At 49.1% G+C, this 27122-nt stretch overlaps 5 protein-coding genes across 12 annotated transcripts in view; 3 read left to right on the forward strand and 2 right to left on the reverse strand.

The window, feature by feature from the left end:
* LOC106750245 (midasin) overlaps positions 1-8525 on the forward strand; it is a 114950-nt gene extending 106425 nt beyond the window's left edge. Inside the window, exons 21-24 of the mRNA XM_014630446.1 lie at positions 240-4342; positions 5168-7591; positions 7690-7927; positions 8050-8525. Of these exons, the coding sequence (XP_014485932.1) occupies positions 240-4342; positions 5168-7591; positions 7690-7927; positions 8050-8232 (6948 nt within the window). The 3' untranslated portion in view covers positions 8233-8525. The remainder of the gene's footprint in view (positions 1-239; positions 4343-5167; positions 7592-7689; positions 7928-8049) is intronic.
* A 1004-nt stretch (positions 8526-9529) lies between these two features.
* Positions 9530-14436, reverse strand: LOC106750240 (zinc finger protein 37-like). Of its 2 annotated transcripts, none has more exons than XM_014630437.1 (12): positions 14354-14436; positions 13330-13559; positions 12922-13080; positions 12617-12817; positions 12192-12520; positions 11879-12120; positions 11574-11754; positions 10960-11197; positions 10723-10863; positions 10490-10609; positions 10219-10374; positions 9530-9893 (listed from the first exon to the last, which is right to left on the reverse strand). In XM_014630437.1, the coding sequence occupies exons 2-12, from the start codon at positions 13549-13551 to the stop codon at positions 9660-9662; spliced, it is 2223 nt and encodes a 740-aa protein (XP_014485923.1). In that variant the 5' UTR covers positions 13552-13559; positions 14354-14436; the 3' UTR covers positions 9530-9659. The 2 variants fall into 2 exon arrangements, with proteins under 2 accessions (XP_014485923.1, XP_014485922.1); XM_014630436.1 differs by having other exon boundaries at positions 12617-12829.
* A 5-nt stretch (positions 14437-14441) lies between these two features.
* On the forward strand, positions 14442-19981 carry LOC106750241 (glycerol kinase-like). 4 transcript variants are annotated; one of them, XR_001374925.1, is made up of 11 exons: positions 14442-14529; positions 15638-15885; positions 16380-16638; positions 16755-16972; positions 17054-17266; positions 17365-17475; positions 17568-17824; positions 17888-18093; positions 18185-18322; positions 18414-18608; positions 19215-19298. XR_001374925.1 is itself a non-coding variant. In XM_014630438.1 (11 exons), exons 2-11 carry the CDS (start codon positions 15805-15807, stop codon positions 19717-19719), a joined length of 1686 nt encoding a protein of 561 aa, XP_014485924.1. In that variant the 5' UTR covers positions 14442-14529; positions 15638-15804; the 3' UTR covers positions 19720-19981. The 4 variants fall into 4 exon arrangements, 3 of the variants coding, with proteins under 3 accessions (XP_014485924.1, XP_014485925.1, XP_014485926.1); XM_014630438.1 differs by lacking the exon at positions 18414-18608 and adding an exon at positions 19607-19981 and having other exon boundaries at positions 19215-19304; XM_014630439.1 differs by lacking the exon at positions 18414-18608 and adding an exon at positions 19622-19981 and having other exon boundaries at positions 19215-19304.
* Positions 19982-20048: 67 nt separating this feature from the next.
* On the reverse strand, positions 20049-23561 carry LOC106750242 (testis-specific serine/threonine-protein kinase 3-like). 2 transcript variants are annotated; one of them, XM_014630442.1, is made up of 7 exons: positions 23064-23561; positions 22535-22729; positions 22302-22468; positions 21647-21796; positions 20757-21033; positions 20324-20500; positions 20049-20202 (listed from the first exon to the last, which is right to left on the reverse strand). In XM_014630442.1, the coding sequence occupies exons 2-7, from the start codon at positions 22703-22705 to the stop codon at positions 20068-20070; spliced, it is 1077 nt and encodes a 358-aa protein (XP_014485928.1). In that variant the 5' UTR covers positions 22706-22729; positions 23064-23561; the 3' UTR covers positions 20049-20067. The 2 variants fall into 2 exon arrangements, with proteins under 2 accessions (XP_014485928.1, XP_014485927.1); XM_014630441.1 differs by having other exon boundaries at positions 22535-23561.
* Positions 23562-23712: 151 nt separating this feature from the next.
* LOC106750244 (transmembrane and ubiquitin-like domain-containing protein 1) lies at positions 23713-27096 on the forward strand. Of its 3 annotated transcripts, none has more exons than XM_014630443.1 (4): positions 23713-23808; positions 24329-24648; positions 25307-25604; positions 25810-27096. In XM_014630443.1, exons 2-4 carry the CDS (start codon positions 24345-24347, stop codon positions 26264-26266), a joined length of 1059 nt encoding a protein of 352 aa, XP_014485929.1. In that variant the 5' UTR covers positions 23713-23808; positions 24329-24344; the 3' UTR covers positions 26267-27096. The 3 variants fall into 3 exon arrangements, with proteins under 3 accessions (XP_014485929.1, XP_014485930.1, XP_014485931.1); XM_014630444.1 differs by lacking the exon at positions 23713-23808 and adding an exon at positions 23820-23945; XM_014630445.1 differs by lacking the exon at positions 23713-23808 and having other exon boundaries at positions 23956-24648.
* The last annotated feature ends 26 nt before the right edge of the window (positions 27097-27122 follow it).

Consider the following 27122-nt stretch of genomic DNA (forward strand, 5'->3'; position numbering starts at 1 on the left):
ATTTTCACACTCCACACATCTATAAGCAATTCGTCAAATTATCCCCATCTCAGTGATCGAAGCCGTCTCCCGCACACGGGAGGTGCTACAGCGTCTGAGCGTGAATTAACAAGAAAACACACCTGACTAGCAATATACTTCCTCATCTCGGGAAGGTGAGGTGTCGCCGAGCTGGCGAAATTCCCCGGAAGACCGGGGGTGGAGAACAATCTCGCTAATCCCCGCTCCCCTGTTGGCAGACTGAATGCTACTTGGGCGGGCCGGTGCTTTTGAATCTGACGGTGCGTTTGATGTTGGAGAAGACCGATCGCGAGGAAAGGAAGAAAAGGAGGATCGTCTCGGCGGTGGCGCTCGGGACGTACGTCGCGCAGACGGGGCAGCTGCGGCTGCTGAACGAGATCCTGTGGCGCAACAGCGTCTCGTTGGCTCGCAGTTCGGCCGACGACGACCTGGCGACGTTGAAGCATCACTCGCGCCTGTACCTGTCGGCGATCGACCGGATGAACGCCGAGCACCGGCTGGTCGACCTGATCGACCTGGCGAAGCGGGCGGGACGTCGGGACGCTGAGCACGAGCTGCGAGCCGGCTACTTCGAGCCGGTGGAGCAGCTGCGCAAAGCTCACGACGACCTGAGCCACCTGGAGGAGAAGAACGTCTGCGCGTCCGAGGTGACGCTGCGCCGCGGCCGAGCCTGGATGCTGCTCGGTTACGTGCAGTTCCTGCTCTTCGGCAGCCTCGAGCCGATCGACCCGGTGCGCAAGCTGAAACTGAAGCTCGACTACTTGAACGAGGACATCTCCGATCGCGAGAGGACGATGTACGCGGCGAGGTTGCAGAGTCGCCTCCTGGCCGTGGACGCTCACCCGCGGCTGGCGGCCGCGATGAAGACGCGCGGCGAGCTCGCTCCTCCGGAGGCCTACAGACCGACCTCCGTCGACTTCGCCGACCTGAGCGGGCTCTGCGCGGAGTTCAGGGACGGTCTAGCCGGCTACCGCGCGGTGGAGAGGCACATGAACCGACTGTACACGATCGGCCAGGAGATGAGCGAGGAAACGGACACCGCGGCGCGAGCGGAGAGAGCGTGTCAGGAAGCGGGTGTCTGGTGCTCGTCGGTGGGCCATCTCGCCGAGCGGCTCGAGGCGAAGTACCTGGCCGGCTACCCGGACGTCGTCCTGCCGCTGCTGACCGGCCTGGCGCAGCTGAGGCACGGCGCGTCCACCCTCGTCCACGAGGTGCGCCGGCTGGCGTGTTCGCGCGGCGCGCTCGATTCCGAGCTGCACGAGCTGCTTCGCTTCCCGACGATCGGCCCGGGCCAAGAGAGCCTCCTGGAGCTGAGCGGTCGGTGCGCCGGCACGCGGCTCTTGATCGAGTGGAACTCGGACGACGCGTTCGTCAGGAAGCGGAGGCAGTTCCGGATGCTGAAGTCGGCGTTGCACGAGCTGCGCAATCACGCGATCCTCGCGAGGGGTCTGACCCGGTCGCTGTGGCGGCGGATGAACGACCTGCTGCTGCGGGTCATCCTGCTGTGGAAGCAGCAGCAGCGGGAGGAGGAAAGACGGGCCGCGGAGAAGGAGAGTCTCTACAAGATCGAGAGTGACGAGCGGACGGAGGAGGAAGAGCTCGCCCTGGAGATCCACCGGCTGTTCCCGACGTCGCGCGACTTCCGCGACATGGAGGAGGACTCGGAGCTCGAGCGGAGGGCCGAGTCGGCCGAGGGCTCGGCCGGTCTCATCGACGAAGACGACGTGCGGGAGATCCAGCGGCTCCACACCGACATGGTGAGGACCCTCGGCGAGTGGACGCACAAGATCAACGTCTCGGCGACTCCGGACTACGTCGGGCCGTTGCTCGAGAGGTACGACACGGTGCACGGCATGCTGGACGACGTGCTGCCGGCCCTGAGCGAAGGGCTCGCGATCAAGCTGCACAACAGCTTGAACCTGCTGGTCGGCTTGGGCCTGCAGGCTGCCGAGGGAAAGCCGAGCGGCGCGTACGACTTCTACAAGGACTGCAACGTGGAGGAGGCGAAGCGGTGTCTGCCGGTGTGCGAGGGCATCCTGAGCCGCGTCGGCCAGCTGCTGGAGGAGTGGCCGGCCCACCCGACCCTGACCTCCATACGAGCCATCGTCGAGAGGATCTACGCGTTCCCGGTGACCTCGGCCGTGTCCAGGTTCCTGCAGGGTCTGCAGCTGCTGCTCGTCAAGATGCACCAGTGGGAGGAGAACGCCCACCGCGGCGTCAGCATGGCGGATCACGTGGCGACGTTGACGCAGCAGATCGTCTCGTGGAGGAAGCTGGAGCTGTCCTGCTGGAGGAGCTGTTTGCAAGCTACGCTCGACGACCTGAGCTCGGCCGCGTCCAAGTGGTGGTCCTTCCTGTACGCGTTGGTGGAGAGCTACGTCGACGGGACGGTCGGCAGGCGGGAGCTGGTGGAGTCGCTGGGGCGCTTCATGAACGAGTCGTCCCTCGTCGAATTCCAGCCGCGGCTGGAGCTCCTCTTCACCTTCCACTGCCACGCGCACCACCTCGAGGAGGAGGAGCGCGGCCGCGAGCTCGCGGCCGTCTTGTGGAACCTGTACAAGTACTACGGCCAGTTCGCGGACGAAGTGAGGGCGAGGATCGTCGAGTCGAGAGTGCCGATCGAGAAGAAGCTGCGGGACTTCGTGAAGATCGCACGGTGGAACGACGTCAGCTACTGGGCGGTGAAAGAAGCGGTCGAGAGGACGCACCGCAGCCTGCACAAGTTCGTGAGGGAGTTCCGGAGCGCGCTCGGACAGAGCGTGTCGTCCTGCCTGGCCGTCAAGTCCGTTCCTTACAACGCCGGGGTCGCCGGCGGCGTTTGGCGGCAGCACCGCTCGATCGGCCCCGCGGACTTCGTGCTGGCGACCCCCCAGTCCGCGGGCAGGCTGCTCCTCAGGGCGGCGAAACTGTGCGAGGAGATAGTCCGGACGAGTCCGTACCCGTGCGCGCGGGCGGACCTCGAGAGCTTCATCGAGGACTACCTCGAGCGGAGCGCTCGCCTCCGGAACGCGGAGGTGGGCTCCGGGCCGAAGAGCAGGCAGAAGTCGCGGGCGAAGAGCATCCTGCAGCAGAAGCGGATGGCCCTCGCCGACTACTTCAAGGCGTTGACTCGTATCGGCGTGTCTTACCGCGCCGGCGTGCTGGCGTTGAAGAACCACCCGGACAAGGTGATGGACCCGACGGTGCCGCCTGTGGATCTCTCGGTGACCAAGCGGTGCTTCCAGCCGAGGGACGCCGACCGGGACACGATGACGCAGTGGCGCGGCTGCGACAGGTATTACTACCAGTCGCTCATCCGATTGGACGGCTTGAACGCGATGACGCTGAGCGCCGGCCGGGCGGACCTGGGGCCGCAGGACGCGGACCGTTGCCGGGGCTACTCTGCCCAGATGATGCTGATGGCGCACAGGCAGAAGGCGACGATCGCCCGGTCCTTCGACCGCTTCTTCTCGCTGCGCGGCCTGCTCTCGGGTCTGTCCGAGAGCACCGAGGCGGATCTGAGCGCGAGGAAGCAGCGCGTCGGCCGAGAGGAGACGGCGATCCTGAGGACGGTGCTGGTCACGTTGGAGGCTGGATTCGAGCAGCTGCTGCTGTTCCTGCGGTGCTGCTGCCCGGCCGAGGAAGCGGCCGCGGAGCTCACGATGAGCGCGAACGCGCTCCCCGGGGTCGCCGCTTCTAAAGGCGACGAGGTCTGGAGCAGCGCCGTCGCGCTGCTCAACGGCTGCCTGAACGGGGTGAGAACCGCTGCGAACCGGTCCCGCGACTTCCTCGAGCCGTTGGAGGCATCCGGGAGCGACTCCGTCGCGTTCCTCAGCTCCGAATTCTTGGAATTCCTCGAGCAAAGTCGAGAAATAATGGAGGATCTGAAGAGGCGATGCGGCCAACTCAGAGGACTGTTCGAGAACGCGGACCTCGCGCATCCCATCCTGGAGAACGTGGTCTTCCTGGAGGAGCTGGTGGGGCGCTTCGGGGCGATCGAATTTAAGGGGTTCGAGGGAGAAGAGCGAGCGGAAGAGGAGGTGCGACGGTACGAGCGCAAGTTGGAGCGGCTGGTGAACGCGATATTGCTCGTCCTGCAGAAGAGGTACAAAGACCGCGTCGGGTCGGAGGCGAACGAGAGCAAGAGAGAGCCGAGCGGGGAGAATACGGAGGACGACGAGGCCGAGAGAGATGTGGAGAAAGGCGGGCTGAAGGAAGCCCTCGTCGAAGCGCTCGAGAAGGACATAGCCGAGCTGAAGCTGCCCGAAATATCCCAACAGTTCACCGGCCTTCTGTCGTTGATTCAAGAGCTCGATTCACAATCGGCGGATCATTGCACCAGGTGAGGAATCGCTTCGCTATTCGAGCGGCGGCAGAAAATCTCGACGCCCGCCAGGCTGACTTTCGTCGATCGTACAAAATCCTGACGCTGAACTGATGAAGATGCAATATTTCAGTGTAATTTGATGTGGTGTAAATGTTAACGATAGTGAGTCGTGAAAAATTGCAGGGGCTCGGGGTTAGATAAGTTAACTTTTAGTCTTAACCGAGTTTCTCAAGTTAAACGTTACCCGAACTAAAATTCACTTTAATGAAAAACGATATTGAATTGACCGATTAAAGTCGAAAGTGAATCGTGCAAAGCCGTGTGCATATGCATGTGCTCTTAGTAGATGAAATCTATGCGAAAGAAATGGTACTTTATTATGAGAAAGTACCGACTGTTTCGTATTCAGGATTCCACACGAGGGATACTCCAACGCTCAAAGAAACGATGGGTAATTCCGGCCGGCGTCATTTCTCATTTGTCTTATTCCGTATTACGTGCAGCCGCGATAATTCCAATACCGATAAATTCTTTCGACTTCTATAAAAAGGTTAATAAGATAGCGTATTTAAAATCAAGTAATTTGCGTGGAAATTTAACTCGTTTAAAATCAACCAGGTCATTTGAAAGTCAACTATTTCACTTAACTTCTCACCGATCATGCGTAATCTATTCCCTCCGCCTGATTTCATTGGCTTTTCCGACTGTACGGACAATTTGTAAATGCAGCCATACTTTAAATAAAACTTAGGTGTGACACAGTTAAAGCGCGATCAGACTTAAGTGAGAATATTCCACGGTGGGAGAGCAGGTCGACAACGAAGCTGTTGTAATTTGCAGGCTGCTGATGAAGCATTTGCCGCTGCTGGAGCAGTATATCCTGCTCGTCCAGTTTTACCTGAACGAGCAGGTGGCGTCGTTCCGGGTCACGTGCAAAATACTGTACCTGCAGCTGAACGTCTTCTTGGACCTGGCGGCGAACGGATTCTGCATGCCGAAGGATTTAGACCTCGAGGAGGGCGAGACGGGCGAGTCGGGTCAGAGGACGGAGAAAGGCGGGATGGGTTTGGCGGACGGCGAGGGGACGAAAGACGTCTCCGACAGGATCGAGTCCGAGGATCAGCTGGAGGATGCGAGGCCGGTGGAGGAGGAGCGGGAGAAGAAGGAAGACGAAGGCTGCGAGGAGGAGGAGAAGGGAATCGACATGTCCGAGGACTTCGACAGCAAGCTTCAAGATCTGGAGAAAGGCGAGGACGACGAGGAACGGAGCGACGACGACGAAGGTGACGACTTGGACAAGGAGATGGGGGAAACGGGAGAAGGTGCCGAAGAGCTCGACAAGGAGATCTGGGGTGACGACGACGAGGAGGGCGACGACCAGCCGAAGGACGAGGGCGAGGAAGGGACGGGCGAACAAGTCGGCGAGAAGGAAATGAGCGCGAAGGACAAGTCGCGGGAAAGCAACGAGCAGGACAGCGACGCGGATCGCGAGGACGAGGGCCGCCGGGAGGAAGAAAGGAAGGAGATAAACGAGCTGGACGAGCCGGAAATAGGCGAGGATCAGATCGACCCGTATCACGGTAAGCACCAGCCCGAGCCGGAGCCGGAGCCCTTCGAGTTACCGGACGACCTGAACGTGGACGAGGACGGCAAAGAGGATCACGGTGAGGAGGGGGAAAACCCGTTCGACATCGACGCGATGAAGGATTCCAAGCCGCCGCCGCCGGAGAAGATGGACGTGGACCTCGAGGGGGAGCCCGACGACAGGAACGATCCGGACGAGAATATCAGCGAGGACGAGGACGGCGAGAACAAGGAGAATCATCAGCAAGAAGAAGAGGCGGAGGAAGCGAACGAAGAGGAGGAGACCGGACGGGACCGGAAAGAAGGCGCTGAAGCCGCGAGGAAAGAAGACGAGGCGGAAGGGAGTCGGGAGGACGAGACGAGAGAGGAGGATCCGCGGGAAAAAGCGGCGCCGAGCGCGGACGACGCGAGCGCGCAGGCGGACGCTGCCGAGCAGGTCGAGGAGACGAAGGAAGGCTCGCGGGACGCGGTGGCGTCGAGCAACGAGGACGACCGGCAAGAGGCGTCCGTGGAGAAGAGTCAAGAGGAGGAGGAGGACGACAAAGGCACCGGGCAGGCGCAGTCGGCGCGGCAGGAGAGCGGACACTCGGGCTCCTCCGAAGAGCGGAAGGCGGCTCCGCTGTCGCAGAAGGACGAAGCCGCGACGAAACCTGCCGAGAAGAGGAAGAGCCCGGGCGAGAGCAACGAGGAGCGCAGTCTGGTGGACAGGCTCGAGTCGGCGCCGAAGAAGTTGAAGACCGTCTACACGGTGGACGAGGTGGTGCCGGGCGACGAGGGGGAGGAGGACGAGAAGCAGACCGACAAGGCCGAGATGTGCCGGCACGTGAAGGATCCCGAGGGTCCTTTCGACGACTACACGCTCGACGCCGCGACGGAGGAGCAGGTGAAGCAACAGGCTTCCACCGAAGCGAAGGAAGAGGAGGAAGAGGAGGAGGAGGTTACGAACGTGGAGATGCACGAGGACGAAGAGAAGAACGAGGACGAAGTGATCGAGCAGAGGCCTGAGAAGGTGTCCGAAGCCTCGGAGGACAGACGCAAGAAGGATCCGAGGCGTGGCGCGAACGACGCGGAGGACAATCCGACGTCGGTTGTCGAGCTGGAGGGGGAGACGGTGAAGACGATGAACGTGCAGAGAGGCAACGAGACGACGTTCCACACGGCGAGCCGGGAGGACGACGAGCTCGGTCACGCGGACAGGGCGCGGTTCGAGGTGGAAAGGATGCTGGGCGAGTGGACGCGGAAGCCGACGACGGAGGAAGCCGCGGCCGCGTGGAACCGGCTGTCTTCGGTGACGGACACGGCCGCCCGGGAGCTGTCGGAGAAGCTGAGGCTGGTGCTGGAGCCGACCCAGGCGTCGAGGTTGAAGGGAGACTACAAGACGGGCAAGCGCATCAACATGAGGAAGATCATCCCCTACATAGCCAGCCAGTTCCGCAAGGACAAGATCTGGCTGAGGCGGACGAAGCCGTCGAAACGCGAGTACCGCATCGTCCTGGCGCTCGACGACTCCAAGAGCATGACGGACAACCACGCGCAGGAGATGGCCTTCGAGTCCCTGTCGCTGATCTGCCGGGCCATGACGTATCTGGAGGTCGGCCAGCTCGGCGTCGTGAGCTTCGGGGAGCAGGTGCAGGTGCTGCACCCCTTGGAAGAGATCTTCACCGAGCAGAGCGGATCCAGGTGAGCACATTTGCTTTTCTAAGGTATTGAGAGGCGCTAACTGAACGACGTATTCGGCGAAGGGGTCGGTAATCTCTCCTCTTTCTCTCTATTCGCAGGCTGATGCAGGAGATGAGATTCGATCAGAAGACGACCGAGTTCGCGGAAGTAGTGGACTTCACAGTGGATATGTTCGAGAGTCGGCACACCTCGTCAGACAATGCCAAGCTGCTGATTATACTGTCGGACGGCAGGGGGATATTCAGACGGAAGGAGAGAGTAACTCGCGCCGTGAGGAGAGCCAGGCTGGCGAACATCTTCACGGTATTCATAATACTGAGTAATCCGGCAAATAAGGTAATTCTTTCGTCTTACTCCGAAAAGATACAACACGTTACTTATTACAATACGTTACACAATGCTCTTAATTCGATTCGATCAATCGGCGAAGCTAACGCAGTCGTCAATATTTCTTACAGTACTCTATACTAGACGACCGTGAGGCTGTCTTCGAAAGGAACAAACCGGTGGAGTTTCGATCGTGCATGGACGATTTCCCATTTCCGTTTTACATGATCGTTAGAGACATCAACACTCTGCCGGGTGTCCTGAGTGACGCTTTGCGGCAATGGTTCGAAGTTGTCGGAAAGATTGATACTTAATAAATAGTGAATTTAGGACATACGTAAAAGAAATAAAGTAATTGAAAATAATGAAGATTGAGAAATGATGCAAATATAAATTTAAAAAAAAAAATGAAAGACAGATGCTGCTAAGCGTTGATCGTTTAGCATCATTAATTATTACGTTAATCTTCATCTTTACAACCAAAACTAAGCCTTTCTTATCTTGTTTAATAGCAGACTATATTCTTCCTTTCAAAGTATAATATATATTAAAATTTATATATATATATAATATATATATATATGTGTGTGTGTGTGTGTGTGTGTGTGTGTGTGTGTGTGTGTGTAGTTTTTCATAGTATATATAATATTTTTATAATAGGTGCATAATACTATATATACTATAACGCACTGTATATAATATACTATCTAACCTATGTATGTAGAGCAGGACAGCATTCAATCGTTTGATTAACTTTTAATTGTACAAATCTAGAAAAAGAAGCAGAGTCTATGAGCGAATGGATCTAAATTCGAGCACGAAAATAGCAGGTAATGTTGTATCATCTCAAGAATGGTTTTCCCTCATCCATCAAGAGAACATTCATGGAAAAGCACAACCAAAAAATATGTATATACTGTGTGTATGATGATAATTATACTGGTATAATTTTTCTAACCTATTTTTCGTCTACAAATCTATATAAGTCTTACGTTAAAACAACCGTTGACGAATAGAAAGTGCCTTCGATTTGCCTTTTGATCTTCAGATATACTACTGAATATTTCTGAAATACAAAAACTTTAAGTCGTCATCTTGTTCAAAAGATGATCGACGAGAAGCGAAAATCCATCCGCACTACGCAGGTGCAATTATACTGAGGAAACGAAATATGTAGCTCGAAATCATTATCGTCGAAAAACGTAAAGTTTTTGTCGTGCACACAGCATACACACCGTACATTTCCAAGTTTTCATCTACATTAACACGTTCACTGCGGCTATCGGACCTGATTTCTTTTATTACGAAAAAATTCCAAATGAAGTAAAATATGTGATAAAATAGTTACAATAAAATGTTCAAACCAATGTAAAAGGAGACTTTTTAACAAATAAAAAATTTTCAACATTAGGTAACTATTCCTCATCATTGGACCTGCAGTGAATGTGTTAAAAAGACAATTTATGTATTTCACAATACAAACATAAGTACGAAAGCTGTCCTACTCTGTACATATACGCATTGATAAAAATGTTACAGCAAGGTTTCAGCAATTCAGATATGAAAATCATTCTGTCGTGAATCATCGGATGATCTGTAAGTAACATTCCTTCTTTCTCCTCTCTCTCTCTCTCTCTCTCTCTCTCTCTCTCTCTCTCTCTCTCTCTCCCTCCCCCCGGTAATTGAAACTCACAAAACCTATTCTAACAAGCTGCATTATGTATTCGGGGCGTCAAACGATTCAAGTGTTTTGTACTAAGCTCAGCCAACTTCTGCCCTCCCCGCTCACAGATGTAGGGAATCTGATCTGCACCAAACGGACGTTCTTATCGTCTATCTCTTTGTACTCCGAAGTGGTAGGTACGACTATCGTCTCACCCTCCTCGGTCTCATTATAATTGTACACCTCTTCGACGTGTTCCACAATTTCGGTATCGGTTTTGCATTCCATACCCTCGTTCTCCGTGAAATCCATCTGTAAGGAAGTTACGCCGTCATGATTTTATGGCGATGAATATTCAAATCTCGATATTTTTCATTTCCGAAGTAAACGCCTGGATTCAGTTGCTACAACCGCTCGTTGAGCTGCTCAGTGAGCATTTGCGTCTAATTAGTAATGTATATTTTTCAATCTAAAAAGATAGCATACTGACGCAAAAGCTCAGTAAGCGGTCGTAGTTACTGAATGCACCTGTTTAATTCAAAGATCCGAATAATGGCTGGAACAAGGCTTCTCATACATTCAAAGCGATGTATCACCGGCCCCGTCAGGCCGCTTAAAAATAGTCCGCCATCCTTACCTGAGTCTCGACGACGAGATGATCCACTTCCGTGTCTACGTGCTCCTCCGTGGGTATATTCAATACATCCTCTTCCGTGTATATCGGATCCTCCTCTTCCTGCTGTATGATCACGTGATCCTTCAGTTCAGTCACGTACAAGCCAGTTGTTTCCAGCTGAACAAACGATCACCGTTATCGAACAGAATCAAAATTCACGTAACGAAAATGCACACATGTTTCTCTATCGTCTCATGCATCGGCCACATCGCTCGTGAAAAACAAATTTTACCTGTCCGTTGTCAGTTTCCTCCATCAACAAGTCATTAGTATTAGCGGGAATCGTTATAACCTGGTTGTCGTCCGTCGTTAGTCGCGGCTGATTCACAACTATGGTGTCATTCAAGTGGTCCTGAATAACAGATGATACGCGATAGATTAGTATTAACCCTCCCCCAAAAAAAAAAAAAAAACCTCCACCATCACACAATATATGATGTAAACTAAACGTTTCTCACGCAGTACCTGAGCCTGCATGTGCGCGTAGAGCAGTGGTTTCCTCATGAAGCCCATGCCGCACACCAAACATTCATACGGCTTCTTATCGCTGTGTATAAATCTATGCGCATTTCTGTTGTCTCTACTGTTGAACGCTTTGCCGCACACCTGAAAGAAAAGTCGTCGCATTTGCGTCACAGATCGCTTCCGAGGGAGGGTAGAGAATGAAACGAGAGGGAAGATAACGATAACTCCGTTACGCACCTCGCAACAAAACGGTTTCTCGCCGGTGTGTATACGCATGTGCTTCTTGTAGTGTTCCGGATATACAAACATGGCCGAGCACAAGCCGCATTTGTGCGGTCTCTCGCCGGTGTGCGCCGCTTTGATGTGATAATCCAACAATCTCCTCCTCTTGAAGCCTTTACCGCAATCTTCGCACTTGTAACGCTTGTCGTTGTAATGCGTCGCCCGCTTGTGAGATTGAAGATTTGACCTTTGACTGGAAAACAGTAACGACGAAGACAATTTCAATTTATCGCGAAGAATTCCTCCAACTGCTGAGTGAGCGTTCGTGTTCGAATGATTGATAAATAAAGATGCATCTCAAGGACAACGCTACAACATATACCGTATAAAGGCGCAATATTACTTGATATTAAGTACATCTCTGGAAATATTAATAGATGGTTAATACATCCACTCCTAATATAATATTTAATATTTAAAAAATAACATTATTTAATGTTATTGTAATATTATATATTTCTTAAATATTTAACTCTATGTATTATATATATAATTATAATTTTTTATTTCAAATGTGTGTGTATTACGATACCAATTATTTTATTAAATAAATAGAGTCGAATGTTCACCTGAACGTCGCGCCGCAAAACTCACACTGGTAAGGTTTCTCGCCCGTGTGAGTGCGCTCATGATCGCGTATTTCCGCTTTACGAGCGAACGCTTTACCGCACGTTCTGCATATGTAAGGTTTGTGCCCAGAATGCACGATGTTGTGGACCTCCAGATTGTAAGGGGAGCCGAAAGCCTTGCCTTGAATTTCAAGAGAAACGAAATATCAATGAGCGAACAACAGGAAGAAGACTCCGCCGAGTTCGTGGCGAAGACGGGCCGATTGATATCGGCAATATATCGATGCACGCATGCAGGCTCTCACCGCACTGATGGCACACGTATTCCTTCAGACCGTTGTGCGTCTCCTCGTGCCGATTCAAGTTTTGCTGGCTCAGAAACGTTTTGTTACATCGACCGCACTGGAACGGACGCGGTCGTATCTCGTGCGTCTTCACGTGCGCTTTGTACGTGTACTTGGACGCAAAGTCTTTGCCGCAGGTCTCGCAGATGTACGGCCGAACACCCGTGTGTGTGTTGGTGTGCTCGTCCAGCAAGTTCTTCGAGCTGAAGGAAAAACGACTGTCGTTAAACATCTCCGCGCTGCGTTACTTTCACCGCTTGACCGCTTATCTTGCCTGTATCTCTTCCCGCATGTTTCACAATGCCACGACTTCACCTGAGGATAATGTATTCTCTTGTGAATCCGGAATAATCGTAAGTTGCTGAATATCCGATTGCATATTTCGCACTGAAAATCACCCTCCTCCTTCGCCACGTGGTCGTCGAGATGCGACGACAGTTCGTTACGTTTTCTGAAGTCCTGCCCGCACACGTCGCAAATGTACAGGCGAGTCTCGTGCACGCTCTTCATGTGCGCTATAACAGTCTTCGCGTCTCCCGACACTTTGTCCTCTTTGTCGAAACATAACAAGCAAGTATACGTGGAGCCATCTCTAAGTACAATCTGGAAAAGAAGAGGATGATATCGCGCGTTACATAATTCCATTAGGCTGTACAACCTGCTAATTGCCGCAACATTTATTTCAACGTAACCACCCACTTGGTCTGGAATAACTTCCTCTTCCTTCATACCAGCTCCTTTGCTCTTCCTCAGTTTCTTCTTGTCATCATCGTCAGCTTTGATCTCAGTCAGTTCTTCAGCATCGATTATAGTATCCTCAGTCTCAATAGGGAACTCCTCTTCTTCCTCCTCCTCCTCTTCTTCCTCTTCCACATCCTCCTGTACTATAAATTCCTTCTCCTCTACCACACTCTATAAATATTGACCATCGTACAGTTATACCTTACAACGTTACACGTATGTTAATTATTCATTTCTTATTCAAACTTTGCAAGGCTCTGTACCTCTATCACGGCACTTTGACTCTCCGCATTGTCCGCGTAGTCGTGTTCGTTATACTCCTCCTCGTTTGGAAATATGTCGGGATATTCTTTCACTGTATTCTTGTAATTGTTAAATATCTTCAGCTTGATTTTGGCTAATTTATTTTCAAGCTCATCGTACTGAAACAACACAAATATATAGATAGAATTCGTAATAAGAACATTTCAGAGTTGCAATATGAGAGATTGTCCAGACAAACTTGCATAATCACATGTTGCACGTGTATAGAGAAACCAACCAATCGCGACCCGTGCAGAAAAAAGTCACCTTCTATACCAGACACATGATTGGTCAACTTTCTTCTGCATATGCATTATGTGGCTATGCAAGATTGTCCTCGACAGGTCTTCACTTGCACGATACTTTACCTCGTCGCACAGTTTATAACATTTTTTACAGATCACAAGGGAATGTACAGAGTCCTCACTGATATCGACCTCTAAGATAGCCGCTATAACATCGATCAGCATTTTCCCCGACGTGGTAACGGTGGAGTTACCGAAAATGCGTACGCTGTTTCTAGCGGACACCCCGACTTTGCTGTTGCAGACCAAACAGTTGCTGCTATCTTTGTCGGAATCAGCCGTCATTTTGCCGGCTACATAAGAAACGGCGTTTCATTCAATCAAGAAGGAGAAAAGGGGGAACATGGTGCGAGAAAGGACAGACATCTATAACGGCGGATACCCGTACCACTTATTACATTTAACAACGACACGACGAGCTTCTGAGAAGAAGTTCGAAACGAGCTTGAAGAAGCAAGCTCTCCAAGTACGCCCGCAAACTCGCAAGACCCATTCGACGGTAAGCCGGGTGGGAAAAATCGGGGATCTCTACGATCGGTGGTCGCCGGTCAACGACGCTCGCCGGACGCGATTGCATCTCGCGCGCGCGAGTCCAGCGCTAAACATGGCCGTATAGTTCCCACGGTTGCTCGCGGTTCTTTTCTCCGTCCGTCCGTCCGGCGCTTCCGCGCGCGAATAAATCCCAGAGTCGAGCGAGCTGTCCGCATTTAGCGCTAGACAGACTAGCGAGAGACTCGCGTGGCGTGGCGTTGGTACGCTCGCTCGCTCGCTCGTTCGATTCGCGAGCGTCCGCGCTCGTCGAACGTGGCCGTTCCTTTCCCGAGGACATATTTACGGTCGAGCGAGCGACTTTCGCGAGCACCTCCGCGCGCGCGAAGGAAATTCAAGGCCGCACGAGAGAGCTCGATCTAGATTTCCCGAGCACGTTCGAATCGACGGAGACTTCCGAGCGGACGCCGAGCCAGCCGTGGGATCGTCGTGTCGGTCGCCATGCCGCGTTTTCCCGACCGAGAGAGAAACGCGATCGGACGGCACACTCGAGACGCGGTATGATAACGGAGCCGCGCAAAAAGTTGCCAGCACTGACTTGAAATTTTCGTTTCCCCGGTGTGGACGATTGGCAGCGGGATCGGGAGGAGGCAGCGATCGGTCCTGGCGGCGACGTTCACGTTCGCATCACGACGACCGGCCGACGACCTGAAGACCAGAGGGACGCCGAGAGAGAGAATAACGAAAATGGCGACGCGCCTCGATCGTGCGAGAGTACGTCCCGTGCGTTTTCACACTCGAGTAACAGTCGGGACGGACAGAGGGGATCCGTTGGGTCCGCGCGCCCTCTCCCGGAATCGCGCGCCGACCGACGTCGGCCGTTTTCCCGCGCGAGCCACGTGCTAGCCGGAACGACCGAATCGATCTCGCCGGAGAGATAACGAGATATCTACCAGCGGGTCACAAGGGTGGCATCCCTTATCGTTCGTGATTAACGCAACGTCTTTCCTTTTTCTTCACCCGAGCCGACTGCCGACCTCGGCTGCGTATTCGCGCCTGTTTCGCCACGATTCAAGGCGGTTTTCATTGAACTCGTTGAGAAGCAATTGATTGGCCCAGGGAGGAGGGGCGAAACTAACGTTATTATCAATTCAAATTTAAAAAACACGATTTGTAACATATATTATTCATTTCCTACGTGAAATGTACGTATATCGTACGTAAAATTATCAACCATTCCCTTTTTTATGGTTGATTTGCGTGTATATTGTTGCGACCATGTGCGCCGTCGAAAGATCATCGCCATCCCACCGGTGTCTCGATATCGATTAACCACGATCTGAGTGAGCGTTCGTGTTCAAATGATTGATAAATAAACGTGCGTCCCAAGGTCAACGCTACAACATATACTATGTAAGCGCGTAATATTACCTGATATTGAGTAATATTTCTGGAATATTAATAGATGGTTATATATCCACTTCTAATATTATTATTATTCATTTAATATTCTAAGAAGATTTTTATAATATGCCAAAAATATTATGCGAAGCGGACGTGTAATATCAATGGAACATTCCTATAATGTTGAAAAAATATTCCACAACATTCGTAGAATATTATAAGAATATTATTTTAATATTGAATAATACTGATTAATATTGAATAATATTGAATAATATGATATTCTAGGAATATTACGCGCTTATAGGGTACCTCGCTTCAAGTTCTTTATTGATTCGCCGAAAGTCTCGCATTGAAATTTAATCCACTTCTCGTACCGACGTTCCCTTGAATATCCATTTTCCGATCTAAGCGTTTGAATGAATGAAATTCGCCATTGAAATTATCATGTTCCTTCTTCTATCGTTGTTATTTTTAGAAATGATTGAATACGTGCAAGACTGCGACATTCTGGTTTCACTTGAATGAGATTCCTCCGGATGCGCATGCGCGTAAAGTCGAGTCCAGCGAGACCGAGTCGTGCTGTGCAATTGTGTGCAGTCGCGTGACGATCGTGGTCGCGTGAGGGTGATAACTTTTGTTCAAATGAATAAAAATGAGCCGATGAACAGATATGGGCCTCTCGTTGGTGCGATCGACGAGGGCACGAGCAGCGCTAAATTCCTGGTATGACGAATCTTTCATTCGCAATGTCACGATCACGCAACCATGTGCAATTCGACGATAGTAACGCGTTACGAACTGCACGCATAGATATGTCAACACGTTGTTTGATCGATTTGCCCCAAATCATGCGTTAAAAATAACTCGGACGTTCACTTTCCGGATTGAATTCTCATCGTACAACGACAGCACATCGGGATAAATAATTTACTCGTTCAATTCGTGACATGATAATAATGTAAAATTTGAAGAAGATTTCACGTGTTCTCGCACGTGTGATCTCTTCGTTGTTAATTCTGTTTATTATCATTTTCACGCTTGCAATCGTGATGCGAGGATATAAATAAATGCAGGGGATATAAATGTGTTCACTTGAACGAGAGAAAGAAATTAGCGATGTACTATAAATTTCACACTTTCATAGTTGCGTGATAAATTACTTCCTCCTATTATCTTTTTATTGATCTTTATCTTGCGTTGTTGTTGTTGTTGTACAGGTCTTCGCAGCCAATACAGCGGAAGTCTTGACGTACCATCAAGTCCCGATACTTCAAATTTGTCCGCAAGAAGGATGGATGGAGCAAGATCCTTTAGAAATATTAAAAGCAGTCAGGGAATGTCTTAATCAAACTATACACAACTTGAGGCAATTGACAATAGATCCGTCTGATATAGTTGCTATCGGTATAACAAATCAACGAGAAACTACGGTTGTATGGGATTCCATCACAGGAGAGCCACTTTATAACGCCATAGGTAAAGAGTTGCGTTATTAAATACCACACAGGGAATATGTATTTGCCGAATCGTTTGTAAAAAGGATTTTATTCGTGAAACAATCCACCCGACTCAGTTTTGACCATTTGTTGCAGTATGGATGGACATGAGAACCACTACGGTCGTGGATGATGTACTAAAAAACATACGTAATAAGGATAAGGATTACCTGAAGCCACTCTGTGGCTTGCCAATTAGTCCATATTTTAGTGCACTGAAGCTGAAGTGGTTGCTAGAAAATGTGCCTCGCGTTCAAGAAGCACTGGCAAAGGAACGTCTCATGTTTGGCACCATCGATTCCTGGCTAATCTGGGTTCGTTCATGAGGAAATGATATAAACAAATTCAGCGATTTAGATCACTTCTAACTTTCATGGTGTCAATCTTGTAATTAGAATTTGACCGGTGGTGCCAAGGGAGGTGTTCACTGCACAGATGTCACAAACGCTTCGAGAACAATGCTCATGAATATCGTTACTCTCAAATGGGATCCCACTCTGTTGTCATTTTTCAAAATACCCGCCAAAATTTTACCACGAATACGAAGCTCGTCCGAAATTTACGGTTACATACAGGATGAACTTTTACAGGGTGTTCCTATATCAGGTGTAAGTGATTCTCTAATGCGTTACCTGTAACCGCAATAATAGAGATACGATAAGAGAGAGAGAGTCGTTTGTGAATAAGAAAATCACTTTAATCACAGTGTTTAGGCGACCAACAATCAGCTCTGGTAGGTCAGATGTGTCTTCAGCAAGGACTGGCGAAAAGTACTTACGGCACCGGTTGCTTCCTTCTTTACAACACCGGCACGGCCGTAAGGGACATTTCTATATACAATTTCACGACGTTGCACACCGTCGAGCTTAAATTCCGACTAACGCAATTTCGTTTCATTGCTTGTTACAGATCGTGGACTCTGCGCATGGTCTGTTAACGACCGTCGCTTACCAATTAGGAGAGCACGCTTCCCCGGTGTACGCTCTCGAGGGATCCATAGCTATCGCCGGTGCCCTTATACACTGGTTGAGAGACAATCTAGGAATATTGGACAATATAGAAGACTGCGAAAGTATCGTCAAGCAAATAACCGCGGAGAATCGCGTAGTTTTCGTGCCGGCGTTCTCCGGGCTCTACGCTCCCTACTGGAGGAAAGATGCGCGCAGGTAACGCGTTTTCCAAACACAGATGCCTTTTGCGATGCGATATCGAAGCAGCGATCATTTCAGCGTCATATGCGGAATTAGCGAGGATACAAACAGCTCGCATATCATAAAGGCAGCCCTGCAGTCGGTGTGCTTCCAGATAAGAGATATTTTGGAAGCCATGAAGAAGGATACCGGCTTAATGCTGTCGAAATTGTTGGTCGACGGCGCGATGACGAACAACGACTTGCTGATGCAAATGCAAGCCGACATCTGCGGCATTCCAGTAGGTACGTAGAGCGTCTCATGTTAAACGAATACACACATGTGTACAACCTGATAAGAGCCGATGATACAAGCATACGTGGTTTCATAAGAAAGTTAGGCCACTGATGTGCGAAACTACCGCGCTCGGAGTGGCGATCGCCGCGGGGAGTGCAGAAGGGATACGCAAATGGGACGTGAGGATCGACGCTAACGTACCCAGCGACACTTTCCTGCCGTCGATCACCGAGAACGGTAATTATCACGACACGTTTTCGAATTCGTTAGAAATATTTATACACAGTCCCTGGCCGTGTTATTAGACGCACTTTGATTTTTTTAATAGAATACAGGTTACAGGAGGAGAAGAGAGGCTAATTTTATGTTCACTCGATTAGAATAATTTTCGGTGTCAGTCAGCGTGCGCTTTTACCTCCGCAGCCTTCCGAGGTGTCAAATCACTTGTTTCACCCATGATTTGTGTGAACAATATTAATATTTTTCTGTTAGTAAACATGGAATTGGAAACTTCAAGTCGCAGGTAAATAAAAATTAAATTAAATTTCAATTGACACACACACACACACACACACACACACACACACACACACACTCAATACACGTATGCTCTTGTTATTATCAACAATATAACCAGCAAGGGGGGGGGGGTTCTTATTCAAGGTCGTAACAGTCAAGTGAAATGTCATAGAAAAAAAAATACATTTTAAAATCATGGTTAACATAATTCGATCGATAGATGAGTCGTATTAAAAAACTGGAACCTCGGAAGTCAATGAATTGTAAAAAATCAAAGTGCGTCTAATAATATAGCCGGGCACTGTATATTAATATTTCGCGACACTATGAATGAGAAAGATAGTTTCGGAGTTTTGGGAAAAACCATTTTTTTCCACGAATTTCTTCGGTTTTGTCCCAAGGGTACGGAAATTTGTTCAGAAAAATTCACGCGTGTTCAGTTTAAAACCTGCCACATCTACGTCTTTTCCCGTGAAGAAGGTAAGAAACCGAAAAAAAATCAGCGGAAAAGTAGGAATTTTATTTGTTTACAAGAAAATGAGGGAGAAAAAAAAGATTTTATCCGAAACTTGAAAACTGTAATGCGAAGTTTGACATATATTCGTTTTAGAACGCGATGTCTTGTATTCGCGATGGAAGGCCGGTATTAAGCGGAGCTTAGGATGGGAAACGCTTCCGGAGGATAACGGTAACGATAATGGTAACTATCAACAAATTGAGTCCACTCTAAAGGACGATTCATAATTCGCGACGGGATTCAAACTGGATTATCTTTGCGATTTTACGCGCTGTCCGATGCTGCAGAAAATGTTCGAGGAATCGGTGTTGCGTCACACAAGACGTGCGCGCACACACACACACACACACACACACACACACGTCTGTAAAACCCGTTGGGCGCGAATAAAATCCTTTCCTGGGTTCTGTCGCGATCTGTAAGTCGTTCTGGATGGACTTTCCGGAGCGAGCAAAAACTTTGATCCTAACGGGCTACAATTTCAGGTGCTTCTGTTGCAGATGACACGAACAATATACATCGAGTGACCGCTCCAGGTGTGTTTATGATAGGAACTATAATATTACTTATAGTCGCTAAGTGCAGATCTACTTTGTAATAAATTTATACGGTGTAGTATATACAGTATGTACTCTGTACATTGCATTTAGTCCAAAAAATCGATCGACGCAACTCGAGGGATATGCTTACTGTAAATGTGATATGAGGTATCGCGTGTCTAATCGTCCGGCCGCGCGTGCATGTGACTAAGATCAAGTATTATTTATGAACCAAAAAGCGAGAGATGCCGTAATACATATGTACCGTGATAGAATGACAAAATTATTCCGATTAGAATGTGAATAAACTGTTGAGTTACAGCTTGGTTGTTCGATGATTTTCTTCTTATAGAATTTCTTCGCAGAGTTGTGTACACGGTTTTCGTACTTTCACGTTTAAGTCGCGGTTAAGTCCTCGTGGTTTCCGTTTCATCGTCGACGGTAGCCTTAGGTCTCTGATTTAATATACCTTGAGAGATCGCGGGAGTGATCGCATCTTCGGCGGATGCTTCACGCTCCTTAGATACTGAGGCCGCTGTTTTCTACGATGACGTATGAGAGGCGTATGATTAAACGCGGAAACAATTCATCTCACACACACACACACACACACGCGCGCGCGCGCGCGTGTGTCGTCTCGTCCGTTATCTGATCGGCACTTACGGCGAATTCGTCACTGATAGACGTTTGAGCGACGACGGACGTCTCAAGCCAGCTGTCGGTTCTTATGACGCTGATGCTCGGTCGTTCCGGCTGCGGCACCAATATGCGGGTAATCAGAGAACGACAGGGCTGTGACACCTTAGGCTGCTTGGGAAACACCACTTTGCTCTGCACTTGCTGAATGAGGAACGATAATGCGCGAATTTAAGCTCAGCAATTTACAAGAGAACACTCGCAATAACAAGTAACCCGTCAGTGCTCCTAACACGTTTATTATCTTTCGCTTTCTCGCTTCGTGTTGAATTCTCTTCAGTTTCGAGCGGGAAAACGACAGTAGGAATGTTTCCTTTTTTTTCATCGCACACGAAGGACTAGAGAATCGACTTGGTTGTGTCTCGGTTGCACACCAGTCTCTTGGCGTATACCTGGATACCTTTAATAACAGCGAGTGGTTCGTTTCATCGAACGGCAGCTGACCGTAGACCATGGCGTAGAGCACCACGCCCACGGACCACACGTCGGAGAGCTGAGGCTGGTACGGGACGCCTCGCAGGATCTCGGGAGACGCGTAAGCGTAACTGCCGCAGTAGGTCCTACTGAGCGGCCACTTGCCGCTCTTCGTCGGCTTCATCTCCCTTCGCGCGAACCCGAAGTCCGACAGTTTCACGTTGAACTGTTGGTCCATCAGCAGATTCTCGCACTTGATGTCCCTGCAAGCGGTGACCGGACCAGAGGACATGATAGCGCGACGCTACCAGACGCTCCCGGGATACTCAATCGAGAGACGTCGGTGCGCTCAGCACTGACGTTTGTTTTTTATTTGAAACGTGGTCTACAATGGGTAGTAGGGGCCCGGTAAGCAAAAAATTGCCAACATCACGAGGCTGTTGCAATGATATTTTATAATATGTAACGTTTTTCTCAAATATGTATTTCTTAATGTTGTGTACAACGTCGTCGTTAATAATGTTTGGTCGGAACATTAAAAGTAATATTTCTTACACTACACCGTGATTTTTTAATATTTAGGGATATTATATTATCAAGTAACGGTTCGGAAACATTTATAAAATATTAAAATGCCAAAATGTTTAATGAATTCCACGTAAAAGCAATGTTCCGTAAGATTGATTCAACGTTTCTTGCTTACCGGGGAGTAGGTTTATTAAAAGTAAAAGTAAGAAATTAACCAATCACAGTCGATTATTCTCTTTACGCTCGAGTACGATTGGTCGATTTCTTATTCGTACTTCTTGCGAACGTACTCCTGCTATCCCTCGTAGACTACGCTTTGAACGTTGACTTCTCTTTCCTCATCTTTACCTGTGCACCACACCACGTTCGTGGCAATAATCAATGGCTTCTAAAAGTTGCCGGAACCACCTGCGGCTACGCAGCTCGTCGATGTAAATGTCGCGTCGTATGACGTCGAACAAACTGCCGTTCTGCGCGTACTCCATGACGATGTACACTCTGCGGGAAGAAGCAGGCGCGATTTTAAGATAGAGAGAGGAAGAGAATCCCTACGAGTGTATTTGTAAAACACGAAATGTATCTCCAGATCAGGATACTTTCGTTCGCAGGCGAGCTGTAGGATCTCCTTTCGCAGGAACATGCATTCCCGGGGAAAAATGATTATATATAATCATATACAATTATACAAAGTCATATGTGAATTTTTCCCACACATACGCGGTCACATATATGATCACATATGTCTGTACGGGAAAAATGATGCTACGTCGTTTAATCAAATGTCGACACTACGTGTTGCCAGAAGCACGAGTAGCCAGATGCTTTTTACTTCGATCGCATTTCCGTATGATTTGTAAATAAACAACGGCATTTCCTCGTTACGGACGTATATAATCATACATAGTCACATATGATCTGTTTCTTCCCGAGTCAGTCCGTTTTCCGTGCGGTCCGGCCTATACCGGTATCGTTCGAAGATCGATCGGACAGAAGATGAACGAACCGATGAGTCGTTTCTATGGCTTGCAGGAAACGAATCAGATTTGGATGCTTCAAGCCCTTGACCACCTCGATCTCGCGAGTTAGGAACTTCGTGTACTCATCGGGCGCTTGGAATTTCGAGACGATCTTCACCGCCACTTGGCTGTTGTGCAGATCGGATCTCGCGATCTAAGCGTGACACGTGCTCAGGATTAAAGGGAGATCCGATGGTGAATCGACGAGTAAGAAGATTACCTTGACCGTGGCGTAAGATCCAGCTCCTATGGTCTTCCCGAGAACATAACCGTGCGACTCCAGCACCGTTAATTTCCTGCCGAACTTCTCACCGTTCCTCTCCACCGTCGATTTCATCTCGGCCGGTCGCTCGTTCCCCGAAGTATTCTTTGTTATTGGCACCGCGGCCATTTCCGGCCCGGACTAGGCTTCCGACTGGAAATCGAGAGCGCTTCGAGTGAGATGCGAATAATCTCGTCTGTTCTTTACAGCTGCACCGCCGAGCGATAATACGTTGAAGCGAGAAAACCATATACTTGTTTAGCTTCGACTGATCGCGCTGGTTCGGCGGTTGGGGGCTAATAAAAAGCTGACCAGATATTTAATCGAGAGAGAGAGAGGGAAGGGTTTCATTCTACGAGAATGAATGTAGGATTTTATACGAAGTAAATCCGAAACGAGAGTCGGTTCATTCTGTTTCATCGAGGTCTCCTCAAATCGTTCTTCCCGGCACGAACGACATTAGCCGGCATCTCGCGGTAAGAGTTACCTTGACGATTTCCTCATGTTACTTCTCGAGTATATTTCCATCCGACGGGGGGGAATTCATTTTACTTTTCGTCGCGTTGAACACACATCTCCGCTCGTGGAACGTGAGACTTTAATTTAACTTCGGCATTCGCGTTGCAGAGGAGGAGGTTTCGAATCGTCTGACAATCGTGAAGTTCGGGATATCTTTTCGCGCACGCACCGTGCCAGCCTCAGTGCCGTATCTATTCCGAGGTGTCGTAAGTTCTTTCGTCTGAAGGAAAATACGAGGGGACTGCAGGAAGGGAGAGAAGTTTCCGCGGAAGGAACAAAATATCATTCGTGAGTAAAAATTAACATAATTTTTATCTTATCCCGCAATCTTTTGTCTTATCTGCGGGGTATTTTGCGCAGGCCCCCTTGCGAACCGGATACTCGCACCCTGAAACCGTCATTGGGAGCTGCTTTGCGTCGAGCTGCTACGTCGCTTCACGCATGCGCAGAAAGGCTTCTGTCCGCCGAGAAAATCTGAACTCCCAGCTGGGATCGATGCGATTGGTCGATAACCGATGATCAGCGCCATTAAGCCCCGCAGGTACGTTACGAGCGGTCGGTAACATCAAGTTCTCCGGTCGTCTCCGTGGGATTCTCGCTGGATAAGTGGGAATAAATTCGTGGCCGAGAATGTCCGACACAGTGTGCGTCTTGTCGATGACTGAACTCGCGACAGTCATCCGCTGAACCTGGTTAATTATTAATCGTTTCAGGTACGTCGTTGTCTATCGTAAACTATTGTCTGCGTCATCTCCAAATGTTTGTCGATCGGATTCACGCGAGCATCACGCCACTAACGGTCGTTATTATTGCATCCCGCGCGAGTGCGAATATATACAGTTTGACGAAGGTGAGAGGAATACGAGTAGCAACGACGGAAGGACGTTACGTCGCCGATAAAAACACAAAGTTCGCGAGGCGAATTCGGTCGAGTACGAGCGCGCGGCCACCAGATTTAACGAACGTGACGTTCGCCTCGAGGTCGTCGGGCAGCGCGAAACGTTGCTTCTCGGTCCCGGGGGAGAAAAACGACGTCCTTCTGAAAAGAACATAGTCCGAGCGTGTTGACAAAGTCGCACTTTTCACACGGAGATAACCTTGCGTCGCGCGAGAAAAACCGTACCGTCACCACTTGTTTCCGCGATGTTTTGACTTCGTCGCTCGCCATCTGCCGATCACTCTCAGTCGCTGCCACCCAAATAACCCCGCTCTTTATTCCGTGTGTGTTAACAGATCCAATTTAAATAAGATGTCGTTGATCGAGGGTATAGGCGATGAAGTCACCAACTTCTTCATCGTCATGAGCGTGCTGGTCGTGGGATGGCTCGCTTGGTGTTCCACAAGCATAGCCGACCAGCCGTTGATACGCACAGTACTTATATTGCGTGACCGGGCCCCAACACGCATCGTAACGTTGAGGGCCAATCACCAGAACACGAGCAGCAATGAACAGCCCCCCAGTGCGGAAAGGACGGAAGAGGAGACGATAGGAGCAGCGGTCTCTGCTAACAGTGATGACGCGCAATCAAACTGTCCAGATGCGCCAAACATAGGTGGATATTTCTTCGCATGCCACCTGCAGTACCCGGCCGTGTTATTAGACGCACCTTAATTTTTTACATTTCCATCGATCCCCGAGAACCAGCTTTACAATACGGTCGATTGATCGAGTTAAGAAATTTTGATTCTATAAAAAGTATGTTTTTTTTTACCACGTCATTTCACTCGGCTGTTGTTATGTCTGAGCAAGTGTGAACCCAGCCTGGTTGCGTCGTTGATAACAATGAGAGCAGACGTGAATGTTAAGCTTGCCTCGATTGAAATTTAGCTTTATTTTTGTTTACTTCCGGCTTGAAACTTCTAATTCCTCGCTCACTGAGAGAAAAAAAAAATGTTTGTGTGAAAAATATGAATACTGTTTGCAAAAATTACAGATGAAAAACAAATGATTTTACACCTCGGAAGGAGGTAAAAGTGCTGATTAACATCGAAAATTCTAATCGAGTAAAAAAAAAATAATAAAATAGTAGCTTCTCCCCTCTTCCAAATCTGCGTTCTATTAAAGAATCAAAGTGCGTCGAATAACACAGCCACAGACTGTGTGTTGTCTAATAATGTTACAGTTGTATATTATAAATAGATAGCTGCCAATATTCTTTTTTTTTTTTTTTTACAAAGCGTACTGTGTAAATTTCCATCTTTTAATATCAGACACAGATGGAGCTTCTCAAGAAGTTAACGCCATATCGCTACCTCCAACAACGGAAGAAGTACTTCTCGAGGCTATGGACTCGTACAGCAATGACGGGCCATCGCTCTTGCAAAGATCCGTCAAGACAAACAATACTGATGAGGCGAATACGAAGGAACAAACCACTTCGGCGGAATGCACAGCGGAAGATGCGCCCGCAAGCGACAACAACGATATCACCATAAAGCTAAAGTTCATAAACGACGATCAGAAACAAGTCACCGGCAGCCTTAAAGAAATGTTGGGCGAATTTAAAAGGTAATTGTGACTCTGAAAGAGTCGCCTTTAAACCTTGATCGTCACACCGCAAAACCTTTAATGTACAATCTCCCCCCCACATATTTTCACATTGTATCACCAATAAGTCACTCGCATTAAATAGTATATATTAAATAGTATACGCTGTGTATTCGACATTTTATTGTGCACGGCCTCTCCTACTACTATTCATGGCATTTTCTAGGAGACACTTCCAAATGGAGCTGGAGGCGCGTAAGTCGGTGCGGTTGGTGTTCAACGGCCGTGTGTTGCAGCCTGACACGCAAACTCTCGAACAATGCGGATTGTTCAACGAGTGCGTGGTGCACTGCTGGGTCCATCAGCCACGACCGACCAGTGCACCGTCGTCTCAAGCGTCCACCTTGGACGGCTCCTCGCCCATTTATTTCAATTCCCAGTCGTTCTCGGACCTGCCAGCCGGCGCGAGCATGAGCTCGGTGCGCAACGAATGGGATCTGAGCCGGCTCTTAGTGAGCATCCTGACGATCGTCCTGGGTCTCGCGTGGTACTCGCGGTATCATTACGCTCAGCTCTTCACCGCGACCACCACGCTCGCGCTCTACGCACTCACAGCGATCTTCACGGTCTCTCTGGTCAGCAATTTCTTTCCCGATCAGGATAACATCCGGAATGTCGAATAAAACGACGACGTGCCGTGCTGCGTGTATGCGTGTGTCTGTGTGTGTGTATGTGTGCGTGATTGGTTAACGGAAGCACCTCACGAGGAATAAAACTCTCCGGTTCAGACTTACATGTTTAAATGTTGATTATATGCGTTTACACGAGTTAACAAAAAGGATAAAAAGGTATAAGTGATAAATCAACTAGCGACCCGTCGCCGAGCATATTTGCCTTTGGCGTAAACGTTCTCGAGGACAGGTTTCATCGTTCACCACGCTCTTGTGATTTCCGCCAGAATGGCGGACGTTAGTCTCGAGTTGTATCTCCACCGGTACATAGATATGCTTAATTAAAGAGATCATGAAACGTAACGCCACGCGCGATGCTTATTTCTTTTTTCTTTCTTTGTCGTTGGCATATATATATATATATATTTTTTTTTTTTCCTCGAATCGTAATCGATCGTGCATCAAAACCTGTTCGGATAAACTTGTGTTATCGCATAGTACATGTGCACGAGAAAAATCAACCAGTTATTATGCAAAGTGTGGTACCTTTATATCAGGCGCACGATTTTTACGTACGTGTGCGTTATGCGACTACGCGAGTTTCGCCTGAATCGGTCTTTTTTTACCCGGCACGCAGGAAGCGCCAAATCGTCACAGGGTGCGACGTTCCTTTGCGGAAAATCGTGAAGGAATTTTTCGCAAAAGTTTTCTTTCTCCTCCTCCTCCCTTTCTTTCTCTCGATGAAATTCTTTCGAAACGATTCGATCAATGTCAATATTCTCCACGAAGAAATGTGGCCTTTTCGTTGTATGATAATATACAATAAGAGAGCACGAAAAATATCTTCCGTGAATATCTATGTTTTATC

Source organism: Dinoponera quadriceps, unplaced genomic scaffold, assembly GCF_001313825.1.
Source record: "Dinoponera quadriceps isolate SergipeBrazil2010 unplaced genomic scaffold, ASM131382v1 scaffold5274, whole genome shotgun sequence".
NCBI classification, from domain to species: domain Eukaryota; kingdom Metazoa; phylum Arthropoda; class Insecta; order Hymenoptera; family Formicidae; genus Dinoponera; species Dinoponera quadriceps.

What these genes read in the sequence shown, in the direction of transcription:
- LOC106750240 (XM_014630436.1), bottom strand. Translation starts at nt 13,551, where the DNA reads ATGACGGCTGATTCCGACAAAGATAGCAGCAACTGTTTGGTCTGCAAC. An exon ending in AGAAACCGTTTTGTTGCGAG is followed by an intron (nt 10,864 to 10,959) that starts GTGCGTAACGGA and finishes CTTTTCTTTCAG; the next exon opens with GTGTGCGGCAAAGCGTTCAA. An exon ending in ATCTCGTCGTCGAGACTCAG is followed by an intron (nt 9,894 to 10,218) that starts GTAAGGATGGCG and finishes ACTTCCTTACAG; the next exon opens with ATGGATTTCACGGAGAACGA.
- LOC106750241 (XM_014630438.1), top strand. Translation starts at nt 15,805, where the DNA reads ATGAATAAAAATGAGCCGATGAACAGATATGGGCCTCTCGTTGGTGCG. An exon ending in GCCACTTTATAACGCCATAG is followed by an intron (nt 16,639 to 16,754) that starts GTAAAGAGTTGC and finishes CATTTGTTGCAG; the next exon opens with TATGGATGGACATGAGAACC. An exon ending in GCCGTCGATCACCGAGAACG is followed by an intron (nt 18,323 to 19,214) that starts GTAATTATCACG and finishes TATTCGTTTTAG; the next exon opens with AACGCGATGTCTTGTATTCG.
- LOC106750242 (XM_014630442.1), bottom strand. Translation starts at nt 22,705, where the DNA reads ATGGCCGCGGTGCCAATAACAAAGAATACTTCGGGGAACGAGCGACCG. An exon ending in ACCACTCGCTGTTATTAAAG is followed by an intron (nt 20,501 to 20,756) that starts GTATCCAGGTAT and finishes TTCCTCATTCAG; the next exon opens with CAAGTGCAGAGCAAAGTGGT. An exon ending in CTATCAGTGACGAATTCGCC is followed by an intron (nt 20,203 to 20,323) that starts GTAAGTGCCGAT and finishes ACGTCATCGTAG; the next exon opens with AAAACAGCGGCCTCAGTATC.
- LOC106750244 (XM_014630443.1), top strand. Translation starts at nt 24,345, where the DNA reads ATGTCGTTGATCGAGGGTATAGGCGATGAAGTCACCAACTTCTTCATC. An exon ending in TCCAGATGCGCCAAACATAG is followed by an intron (nt 24,649 to 25,306) that starts GTGGATATTTCT and finishes TTTTAATATCAG; the next exon opens with ACACAGATGGAGCTTCTCAA. An exon ending in ATGTTGGGCGAATTTAAAAG is followed by an intron (nt 25,605 to 25,809) that starts GTAATTGTGACT and finishes GGCATTTTCTAG; the next exon opens with GAGACACTTCCAAATGGAGC.